Genomic DNA, 12,076 nt, shown 5'->3' with positions numbered 1-12,076 from the left:
ACTTTTCTAGTTATACATGTTCTTAAAGATATCTTTTCATTACTATTCTTGAGCATGTCATCTAACAAGGGTGATAATACTGAGCATGTAGCCCAGGCCCCTTTTCAGTGAACATATTATTATTAAAGGATATGCATAGTAGAAAAGGTCTATCTTTATTTCTGGGCAAGAACTCATTTAGAACTAATTCAAGTCAGTTGAGTACTTCCATCAAGGAATAGGGACGGAGAGAGAAGAGTTTCTCTTCCTTCTTTGGCTACAGCAGCCATGGTGACCCGCAATGAGAACATTGCAAAGGCAATCAGCATGTGATTGCCTGTGTAAGTCTATGATGGGGTTTCATGTCCCTTACTGTCTCTTCTGCTTTGTATTTCTTATACAGGTCACTGGACAGTGATTCTGTGAGTAGGGCATCTTATCCTTGATGGATCCCCCCAAATATGAGAATTGAGCTTAAAAATGAGAATAAGAGCTTAATCTCTCTTTGGGGTTAGGATCCCCCAGCGCAAAACTAGTTTTCATTCAGAACATTTACTCAAGGACTCTATACTTGTGTCAAGGGTGATAATCTAAAGGGGCCCTATCTGTGATTTAAAGGAATTAATTTCAATCAAACTCATGGGTAGAAGGGTGTTCCTTATCAGAAACAGGGCTTTGGCCTTCCATAAAGTACAAACTCATGTCTAACTTCTAAAATGAATGAATGAAAAAGCATTTGTGCTAAATGCTGGGGACACAAACAGAATTTACATTCTTAAAGAGATAAGACATATGGAGGATAGGGTATTTGCTGTACATCAGATAGAAAGACCCAGTAGTCCTTAAGGTACAAGACAAAGCAGAAAACAATGTACTTTCTTTATGATTATTTCCATAAATAAAATCATATCTATTGCTGATGTTGAATCATTTGACAGTACCAAGAACTTTGGTGCCAAGAACTACCCCTCCATTATCACTAGGTGTGGCTGGTGATAAAGATGAATTGGTACCCCCTCTTCTCCATAAGAGTTGCTTCCCCTTAATGATGGCTATGGGGGCTCAGCTAGAAGCAGGACCAGTTGTGTGGAGGGCACTGCAGTTCCTAAAGTTCTTGGACTATCCATCTTGGGCTGTCTCCAGTGGACTCTGAGAGGAGATAGTGGTCAATGTAGTGGAGGTCTGACTAGCACGGCTTATGCCACCTCCAGTCTCTACCTTAGGACTCTTTGTTTCTTCAGCTAGATTGACTTGTCAGTCCTTGTCAGTGTCAGTTGGGCAGCAGGTGGTTGTAGCGATTGTGGAAATGCTGGGCTCCCTTTGCCCCTAGAATCAGTGCTGGTGGTCTCAGGGATGTTGCTATTCTTTAGACTGAGGCCTACTTGCCCAACAGTGGCCTTAGATTGGCAGTTGAAATGGAGATAAGGATTTCCTCTCATTCTCTAGCTCATTTCTTTAGAATAAATGTTAGTAACGTTTTCATTTTTTAGACTTACTTTAGTATTCCAAATCAGTTCAATTACTAGTTATCTTATGATACTAACATATTCTTGGATCAGCAGGATTATAGTTTAGAGTTTAACTTTGACTCTAGGTTTTTATTATTATTTTATTAGGCAAGATGATTTAGTAAGTATAATTACTTAAAAGTAGATTTAAGATACTCTAATATTATGTTGATCTAAATAAGGAACAATGACATTAGACAGTTTTTTAAAAGCTATGACATTTTTTCTCTACACTTCAACTCTAGTTAATTTTGATTCTGAGGAGTTAGCTTTCCATTAGTAAGTTGCATTCATAGTATTCCTGTTAACCACTGGGCTAATTACAAAGCAAAGAATAACAATTAACTAAAAAAGTCACTTATTACTAATGAGAAAAGTATATTTCTTGAGATATATTTTCCCAAATGTTATTCGCTTCATAGATCATAACTAGTGTTATAGATCATCACTTAATTGAGAAGCATCAAGTTTACTTGTAAGCTCAGCCTTTTAGGCTGTACATCAAATACATATCGTGTTTCTTTAAAAAAAAAGATCAATGAGAATACTCAAATAATAAAATGCTAATAAAATAGTTCCATTTCAATTAATCAACAAATCAACCTAAAATGCATGGGGAAGGAACCCTTTAATTTCTAATTATAAAAAATTTCGTATATAGAAAAAAATATATCAAAAAACATTTGCTTCTTAGAAAACTCCCAACTTGTTTTTGCTTTTATCTATTCTTGCAGCCACCACTCTCCCAAACTGAAATCTTGGATTATTACAGTTTTACAAGATCATTTTCCATTTTAATATCATTTACTTTAGTAATAGTTTCAGATGAAAGTAGAACTAATTCAGGAGATTCAAGACAACATATTTTAAAAAGTACCTGTCTTTTCACTTAAAAGTCCTATATTCTCTTTTGAATATAGCTAAGAAAAAGAATGTCTGAATAATAATTTTTAAAAATAGGATTTTTTTTTCTTTAAAGAAAATGATATGATTCAATTTTAGAAGCATTAAAAAGTTTGGTTATAGAGACAGGGAACATGGCTGTGGAAAACTATACAATGTTTGATTTTTTTGATATGTTGGTTAGTTACGATGAACTGCATTTTCCCTCTCATTTATTCTTTGTTATAAGAATGAATTTCTGGGAGGATTTAGGGAGGATTCAATGGAAAATTGAGTTGATATTTAAAAAAAACATAATTGAAGTTTATTTTATATGATCTATAAATATGTTTATTTTAATAAAATATTATGATGAGTTTTTAAATCTTTAATATATCATAATTTTACTATGACTATGGTCTATTTTCAAAAGAGGCTGTTTTAAAAACTGTTCTTTTTGTTTTACAAAATAATTTTATAGTGGCAATTTTCACTTAAAATAAAGGTAGAATGTAAAGTGTAATATCCCACATTTATATAGAATTTTAACATTTACAAAGCACTATATAATTACCCCTATTTTTTAGTTGAGGAAATAGAAATGCAGGAAAGTTGTGACTTGCCTAGCTATGTATCTAATAAATGAGTCAATACTGATTCTAAATCCAGAATTTAATGTGTTTCTATATCACATTGCCTTTAATGCAGGCTACTAAAAAGCCAGTACTGGAAACAAAGGCCTTTGACCTCAAAAAAATAAATATCATATCTTCTCCCATGTATCTCTTATATAGAATGAGTCTAGACACTTTTATGTGAATTTAATTCCCAGAAATCCAGTTTTATTATTAATAGCACAGAATTGTTTCCTTTCAATTTTCTGGGAGAAAATGAACTGAATACTAGGAAATTATGCAGTGTGGACAGTGTGGGCTTTTGAACCAACAGCAAAAGAAATGGAATCCTATTTGGTGCATGGAGAACCTCAAAGATCCCATTGAAGTTCAGTAAAAGGATGCATTTGCTTCATATTCTAAATCAAAATATCCTTTTTTCCTGATTAAATTCCCCAACTCCCCAAAGCTGTTAAATTTCAGTAGCAGTACTGTCATATTATGAAAGTAATATGAAATGAAAAACATTTTAATCAACCATCACCTTCATGTCTATATCAAAATAGTTGTTAAATTAATTTCTACGAATTCACTGTGGTAAATCACTGCTATAACAACAAAAAAATCCCATCACCTGGTAGTTAACCTTTTCCCAATAAGCCTTTGTGAACGTAAGTGTTTTGGTTTTCCCATACAAATAACATCCTTCACTGGGCCAATGCTCAAAGCTGTTTTACAGAAACCTGACAGAGCTTACACTATGATACAGTCATTAAGAATCCCTGCTCACCTCTACCATAGAATGAAGCATTGGAATAAGTGTAAGACTTTTTAAAGGGTCATGTTTATAGAAATTATTTTTTCTGTATTCATGATTACAAAAACTGTGTGTATGGGAGAGGGAGGATGGGGAGAAGGAGAAAGTACATTCCCTACTGAGAATTTAGGAAGAAATTTGCTTAAACTTCTCTGCCTTAAGACAGTTTGCCACAATCTCAAGTACAACAGCATTAAACTGATAGAGAAAATACTGGCCCAATCTTCTCTAAAGGTCTGTAGTTTACCAATAAGCCTCCAACTTTTAGCACTGCCCTAACCACATTACTTTGGATAAAAACACTTGAAAGTTCTGGCTTCCCAAACTTGTATGCTATAAGAATAAGGGTATGTAATAGCTAGTAAAAATATTTTGTAGCCAGCTTGAGGAAATTTGGGTTCTAACAGACATATATGTTTAACCAGATAAACATTTCCCACAAAACTTATGATGGATATTTAAATTTATTTTCCCATCTAATTCTAAGTTCATCATTAGGGCTAGGTTAGAATTGGGAAAGGGAATACAGGGACTAAAAAATAATCCTTTGTGTTCAATTTCCAGAAGAACAAAGAGGAAAAAAAAAGAAATAGCAATACTGCCTGGGATACTATAGAAACGAATTCCACTGGGGTTATAGAAACTTGGGTGACAGCATTTAAAACATCAAGAGTAGACTAGAAACTGAGTAACTAAGGTCCCTTAGCCCGTATGAACTAATGAATTCTAACTATGGTGATCCAAATATCTTTAAGATATTGTACACATTACATTATTTGAAAATTTCATTTTAGAAACTATCCTTTCCCCTCAATCACTTCTGATGGAGGCCCTGACATTCACAATAACTCTAACAAAACAGACTTTCCACAGAAGGCTGGTACTACATGGGGTGCTGACGACTGAATTAGGATTTAGCTCCTTCTTTGTCCCTAAATGTGTTTCAGTAGCACGTTGGGGCAAGGAATGGGGCTATTTGGTTGGGGAGAGAACTGCTACGCCTACAGCACATAAGAAGGGGTGTGTACGTAGCAGGGCGGCCCAGTTTGGGACAGGGTGGGGTGGGGTGTTGTCTTCAAAGAGACCTTAGCATTGGCTTGAGCTACAGTAGAGCTTTGGCGCTAAACAGCGTGGACAGCGCAGAAGGAAGTCCAGAAGCAGGCTGTGTCTTTTCTCTTCCAATATCTATAATAAAGAGACTAACAGGCTGGCGTAGCCCAATAACCTTGACTGTCCTTTATGGGGAAAGCTAGGCAACTTCTCTTCCGAAGCCCAGCACAGCAGGTCGCCCAGACTAGGCGGAGCTTGCAACCAGACTCCACCCCACCCCGGCCCCAACCCCGGTAACACGTGCCCTCCTCGGGGGGAAGGCCGAGGAAAGTTCCGCCCCCCCCCAAGCCTTCTGCGCAGGCGCCAGCACGCCCCATCCCCGTACGCCGCTGCGTACACACAGCCACGGTTCTTCCCACTTGAACTCTAAACCTAACTCCCTGCCCCGCACCAAATCTCCTAGTCCGGCGTACCCACAACGGTTGACTTTACTAAGCCGGTCTAACAAGAACCCGTCCCTCTCCCACCTCCCAGTTAAAGTTAAACTTGCGCCACCCCCTACCTGTAAGCCGAGCGAGAGCGGTGGGTGGGGGCTGAGCAGGGAGAGGAAGGGAGGGATGGGGAGGAGGAGGAGGGCAGCAGTGGTGATCGCTCAGCTCACAGCCTGAACTGAAAAGGACCGGCACTTGGCGACGGTTGATACAGTTAGGGCTGGCTGGCGGACGGTTGCGTGCTCCCTCATCCCAGCTCCCACCCAAGCCCTCCCTTTCGCTTTTCCTTCACTCCCCTCGGTCGATTCCAGGACCCGAGCTCTAGCAAAGATGCCGCACACCACCTGCCTCGGCGCCCCTAATAACCACGGCTCCCCTGGTCAGGTGGCTGTGCGCGGACCGTTCAGTCATTGGTCCGGGTAGAAGCGAGGCGCTGCGAGATTGGCTGAGGGGAGGGGTCTCGCTGGGGATGGGCGGAGAAATACGGAGTGGGCTGGAGTTCCGGGGGAGGGGAAGAGTGAGAGGAGGGGCCAAGGGGGCGGGGCTTGAGACCAGCAGTCCGCGCCTTTGTGCTCAGCGCGCGCTCAGCTCCGCCCGGGCTCCGGCTGCAGCGCCGGCTGCATCAATAATTCAGAGCGGCGGCAGCGGCGGGAGCGGGAGCTGGAGCCGGGCGGGAGCTACCCAGGCGGCGGCGACGGCTATGCATCCAAGGACTGCTGCGCAGCCCCGACCGCTTGTAGGGCGCTCCTGAGGGCCCCAGGGGCGGGGGTCGAGTTTGGGCAGGTTGCAAAAAGATTAAGCGGCAGTTTGCAAAGCAGAACCTCGGAAGGAGAGCTGAAGGCGCAAAGCTACAAGCAAAGCGGAGTGAAGGGGAGGAGAGCAAGCAACCCCAGCGCGGGAGGGGGGGCGGAGGGGGCGCGGACAAGACAGCCCCGGGGTGGGGGGGTGGGGAGGGCTCTGGAGAGATGATGGGCGCCCTGGAACTGCTGCTGCTCGGTGCAGCATGGTTGGCTGGGCCGGCTCGTGGGCAGAATGAGACGGAGCCCATCGTGCTGGAGGGCAAGTGCCTGGTGGTGTGCGATTCCAATCCCACGTCCGACCCCACGGGCACGGCGCTGGGAATTTCTGTGCGTTCTGGCAGCGCCAAGGTGGCTTTCTCTGCCATTAGAAGCACTAATCACGAACCGTCCGAAATGAGCAACCGTACGATGATCATTTACTTTGACCAGGTAAGCGGTTTCCGTCCTCCGGTAGTTCCAACCTACGGTTTGGGGAACGCTGGTTGGAGGGGAACGCTGGAATGGAATCCCTGCCCTGCAGCTTTTCTGGATCCTGACGTTTCTCTATTCGCACTCCCACTTCCCATCTTTATCTTTTTGTAGGTACTAGTGAACATCGGGAATAACTTCGACCCGGAGAGAAGCACTTTCATCTCTCCACGGAAAGGGATTTACAGTTTTAACTTCCATGTGGTGAAAGTCTACAACAGACAGACCATCCAGGTCAGCCCCCGGGCGCCCCTGACTCCTCCTAGGCAACCCTTGAGAATAGGCTTCTTAAAGCTGGGAGGGAGTGGGGAGGACTATAAGATGGGACTGCATTGGTTAGATGGAGGGGCTGGGTGCGTTTCCATCCTCCGGGAGAGATTCGTAGAAAGCCAAAAGTGCTTGGGGGTTTCTTAGCTTCAAGGTTAAGGTAACTCCTAGCTTCCCTGCCCCAAACTGCCTCCTGTGCCTTGTTTTCAGGAGCAGATTCCCTATCCAGTCTGCATCCTCAGGCTCAACAGTTATCTCTTCGATAACTACTACCCTTTGACTTATAGGTGTTGAGTAGAGGTTGATGATTGCTGAACTCTATGGAGTTCAGCACCACGGACAGGATCTGGTCTAGCTGGTGCCTTTTGCTATGTAGCTCCCGGTGTCAGGAATCTTATGCTGGGGTGCTGAGATCTGGGTGGCTCCCGTTGTCTTCTGCCTGACTCTCTAGTTCACCCAAACCAATGAGAATCTATGATTCTCACCGAGTAAATGCAGGAGGAGAAACACCAGTCTTGGGCAAAAAGATTATCTACTTGCTTATGGAAAACAGCCTAATATGGCTAGCACCTGTGTGCCAAATGCGGGGATTGAGTTCGTGGGATTCAGAGACCAGAAGAGCGCAGTACAAAAGACATAGTTTTAAGCTGCTGGGAGCTTCTCTCTGGCTCAAGGATACCGGGAAACCAAAGGATCTAGGGTCACTGATTTGCTTTATAAGCAGGGTGTAGTGTTAGGAAACTACAATATGACCCGCCCTCTTGGAAGAAGCAGCCAGCATTAGAGACGGATGAACAGAGGTTTTCCAGTGATGCTGGTACTAGGGTCACTAAATCTGAGCTGCTTTATCTCTGGGCCTCTTATCCTGGGATTTTTGAGCCAGGCTCCCTGACTGCCCTTTCAGGTCGGTCTGGTGGCTAACAAAATCTTTTCGATGCTAAGGCACCACTTATTAAAAGCTTCGGTAAACGTGTAAATTTACTATCTTTTGGCACGATTGGCTTGAGACACCCAGCAGAGGCGCATCTTAGTTTTTAGCTAAAAATAAATTTATTGGACGCTCTCCTTACCTCCCCCCCCCTTTTGCCTCTTCTTCCTCCTCTCCTAAGAACTCCCTCTATTTTACTGTGGTGCTACCACCCTTCCCTTCCTCTCTCCTCACCGTTGTGGATATTTCTCCTTGGCCCAGCTGGTTGCTTGGGCTACAAGCTCTCTCTGCTCTGTTGACTCAAGCTTCTCTTTTTCCTTGCTTCCAGGTGAGCCTGATGTTAAATGGGTGGCCTGTGATTTCGGCTTTCGCTGGTGACCAGGATGTGACCCGAGAGGCAGCCAGCAACGGTGTTCTAATACAAATGGAGAAGGGGGATCGAGCGTACCTCAAATTGGAGCGAGGGAACTTGATGGGGGGCTGGAAATACTCGACATTCTCTGGATTTCTCGTATTCCCTCTCTAAGGAACTAACTCATCGCTGGAGCTAAGCTGAGGGAGTGAGAGAGGGAGAACAGAGAGAAAGGGGAGGGAGAAAGAAAGAGGGAAGAGATTTGTAGAGAAAAAGAAACCGACAAGTATGGAGAATTTCCTGCGAAGTCCCAAGTTGTAGCCAGATATAAAGAGCTCTGGACAGCAAACTTTTAAAGTTCACTTATAAAAGAGAAACTAAGCCCCACTTAGATCTGTGTACATCTGTTTTGAAGAATACCATTCCTCTCCCCGTTTTGGTAGTCGTAGTCAAGATTCTTAAGAAGCTGCCTTGTGATTGATTTTTTTTTAAACTTCCAATTGCAACATGCTCTTCCTACTCTATTATCCCATCTCCAGATTTAGATAAAAGAAAGGTTGTATTTCAACAAGTGTAAGTTATAAAATCCTTTTCAATTTCCTACCCCCACTCAGTGTTCCTCTAACCTTGTTCTTGGCAAGTTCCCCCCCTCCCCTCCTCTTTTTGGTTGTTGTTGGTGGAGTTTTCCTTTGACAAGCACTGCTCTTTTTAAATTCCACAAAAGAACTAACTACTGGAAGTTTTTGTTTGTTTGTTTGTTTTTAAATACACAGATGCCATGGTGAAGGAGAAAAGACTGCCTTGCTGTTGACTGACAGTTAAAAAACAAAACAAAAAACAAAGGGGTGGGGGGGGGGATTAATTTCTACATGAAGAACTATTCCCAGTGAAAACTGGCAGAATAGAGCATCTTTGTATTTCTATGTAATATTCTAAGTGATTGTGAACTATTAAGGCTGCTCAATGTTTTGGTCCTTGGTTTGCTCTTGTCGAATGTGTCCCAACTAAACGCCAGGAAGTATTACTGACCTTTTACTCTCTTACTCTGTAATATATGTGTGAATATCGAGAATTTAATTTGGCTCTAATACAATAAAGTTTAAGTGGGACTTTTATTTTTCTGAAACAGAAAGAAACAGGGTTTCTCAGCGCAACCCTAGAACCCTCCAAAGCTGGAGGCGGGGTCAAGAGGAGAAAGTGGTTCAGACACTTTAGCAGTTCTTAGCGCGCTTAACTGATGACTGGGCCAGGAAGTACTAGCCTGACCAAGCGGGCCTGTTCAACCTGCTTATCATTTAAGATGCCCCGCGTCTCTGCGCCTGCCTCGCTTTCTGCTTCCTCGCTGCTTTAACTCAAGACTTAAAAATTGGCCGACCCCTCGGGTGACAGCGAACACCCAGACCAGTGGCTAAAATGTAGTTTGAGAAGGGAGGTCGCAGCACCACAAAGTGAAGATTAGTCCAAATACGAAACCAACTCGGGGCCTATGTTGTAGCTGCCCACCACCTTCTGGATTTTCAGGACTGGCTCCTATGACATTTTATACCACCCTCTATGGAATCATCCACCTGTCCACTCCTTTCTCAGTCTGCTATTCTGATTTGGTTCCCGGTCTTTAAGAGATGTAAAAATGCTTTAATTTTGCAGTACTCAGAGATGACTACTTTTATTAAAAAGGCCCTTCCGCGATTCTGACTGTATCTGAATATGTCAAAGCAAAAGTCTAATAAACAACTTCATTTGAAGACTAAATGGAAGGTTTGCCGAGTCAGAGGCCTGTGTGTGTGGGAAACCTGGGGGCCTTTGGGCTCAGGCTCTGGGAGGGACTGGGAAGAGGGATCCGTGCCTTGTAAAAACCCCAGTAATTTCGGAGATATACAGTAAAACTGTTTGGGGTTCACGCATGATTTTCAGCCCCTCCAGGGTTAAGCGTCTTCTGGTTATCTTCAAACCCGGGTTTCAGGAAACAATTTAATTAGCTCCTAGGGGGGAAATTAATAGTAACATAATAAGCAGCTCTTCTTTATTTATTCACGGGGCTTGTCTGGGTAATAGTTACACAAGGCAAGTAGGGACTAGGCTGAAGCCCAAACCCTGTCCCAAGTATCCCCGCACCTAACTGCTTTTTTTTTCTCTGTTGCTTGCCTCCTGAAAAATCTGATGTTCCTGAAAACAGACAGCCTTTTCCACTCCACATCCAGTCTCAAACAATCTATATATAGTGACTAGGTTAGTGATTTACAGCTAGGATAGTTGACCTGCGAGGTTTTTTTTTACACATAAATAGCATCATTAACAACTGAGGATTACGTTGGGTTGATGTCCAAGTGTCAGTTCAATAAGAGGAAAATAAAAGAAAAAGAACACTTTCCCTCTGTCTCGCGCCCCCCCCCCCCCCCGCCCCATCCCCTTTCGTTCTCAGGGCTTATTCCCACTTACACGTTCGCGCTGGGGAGCAAGGTTCAGAAATCAAGTGGACACAAACTTAGGGAGGGCACTCGATGGATTGAACACCGTTGGTCTCCACACAAGGCTTTTCTTTGTGGTGGAAGAGGCCGAAAATCCAATTCGCCTAAAGGGTGGACCTGCCAGGTTTCGTTTACTCAGGTTCCCCATTAGAGGCGACCCCAGGCAGAGTGTAGGACCTTTTAGGGGATACTGATGGAGCTCTGGGCTGTCTCACCCGGGATGGGGAGCCTGACCCAGAGTAACAGCCTTGGAACCCTTTGAGTTCACAATTCTTCCTTGGCCTTTCAGAAATCTTAGAGGGCTTTACTCTTTGTGCTTCGGTTTTTGTTTGTTTGTTTTTCTTTTTCTTTACCCCACCTGTCTATTGTTGCTGCCTTTGCAGTCTCTCAGCTACTGCCTGGGAGAAAACCTTGTATCTACCGTCTGCCCCTTGGGGTTTCAGACCTGGGAACTCTCGTTCCTTTAAAGATTCTATTCCTGCGGGTGGTCTAGATTCCCAGTCCCTCTGTATCCTCTGCCTCGCGGGAGGCTCTCCCATGCTTGACTGGCCGTGAGTCTTCGGGCCTGCAAGAGGGCGGACGAGTTCGGGTGCCGCTCCTGCTCAGACAGCAGAGGGCTGAAGGTTTCGAATCTGGGATGCGTGTGGGACCTCTGGCTGCGTCCAGGAGAGTTGGCTCCAAGGATGGCTTTGGCTTTGGCTCAGCACTACTAGCTTTTTCTTAATTCGTAGGCTTCGGGCTTGCGTCCTAGTATCTGGCCCTGCGATCACTGCACACTTCTTCGGCAGCGGTTCCCTACAGGTACACAGTTCCGGGTTCTGACCAGGCGATACAGGCACGAAATCACTTCTACCCTTGTTCTTTGCTTTTCCTGGCGAGCCTAAAAGCCTTGGAACGTGTGCGGAACTGTCCGCCTTCCGTGCTGCTCGCCCCCTGGAACTTGGCTTCCTCCTCTACCTGAGATACCTAGAAAGGACTAAAAATGAGCCTGGATTGTGGAAGGGAACAACAAAGATTTCTCCTGCCCATAATCCCATCTACCTGCTCAGGGCTCAGCCCCTGCAGCTTTGGTGGAAAGGGGAAGCCTGTCCTGGAAGGAAGTATTGATGCCAAGGAAGGAAGTATTTATTAAGTACCTTCTATTGCCAGACACTGTGCTAAGCAACTCACAAATGTTATCTCATTTGGTCTAGGGAGTAGAATTGTTGTTTAATTCACCTGCTGATCCGATGGGCCCGTGGCTACTATAGAATCTGGATCTAGCAAGTCTTCTCTGAGAGGCAGAGGCAGAGGAAGCCTTTGCTTTCCCGTAATATCAAGAACATTGTCCATTTCTAGGTGGGCCCTTAAGGTCAGGCTGAGGTCAGGTTGTTGACTTTATCAGGGAAGTCTGGAATTTCCTAACTGTAGTCCATACCTCACTATTCCAGTATCTGCTCAATCTGGGGCTCC

General features: G+C 44.2%; 1 protein-coding gene across 1 annotated transcript; it reads left to right on the top strand.

Moving 5' to 3' along the window:
• Positions 1-5,855: 5,855 nt before the first annotated feature.
• On the top strand, positions 5,856-9,908 carry CBLN1 (cerebellin 1 precursor). Its single transcript, XM_001370659.4, has 3 exons — positions 5,856-6,570; positions 6,724-6,843; positions 8,133-9,908. The coding sequence occupies exons 1-3, from the start codon at positions 6,307-6,309 to the stop codon at positions 8,328-8,330; spliced, it is 582 nt and encodes a 193-aa protein (XP_001370696.2). The 5' UTR covers positions 5,856-6,306; the 3' UTR covers positions 8,331-9,908.
• The last annotated feature ends 2,168 nt before the right edge of the window (positions 9,909-12,076 follow it).

This window comes from Monodelphis domestica, chromosome 1, assembly GCF_027887165.1.
Source record: "Monodelphis domestica isolate mMonDom1 chromosome 1, mMonDom1.pri, whole genome shotgun sequence".
Classification (NCBI taxonomy): Eukaryota; Metazoa; Chordata; class Mammalia; order Didelphimorphia; family Didelphidae; genus Monodelphis; species Monodelphis domestica.
The sequence above is the reverse complement of the archived record's forward strand: the minus strand, read 5'-3'. Positions and strand labels throughout refer to the sequence as shown.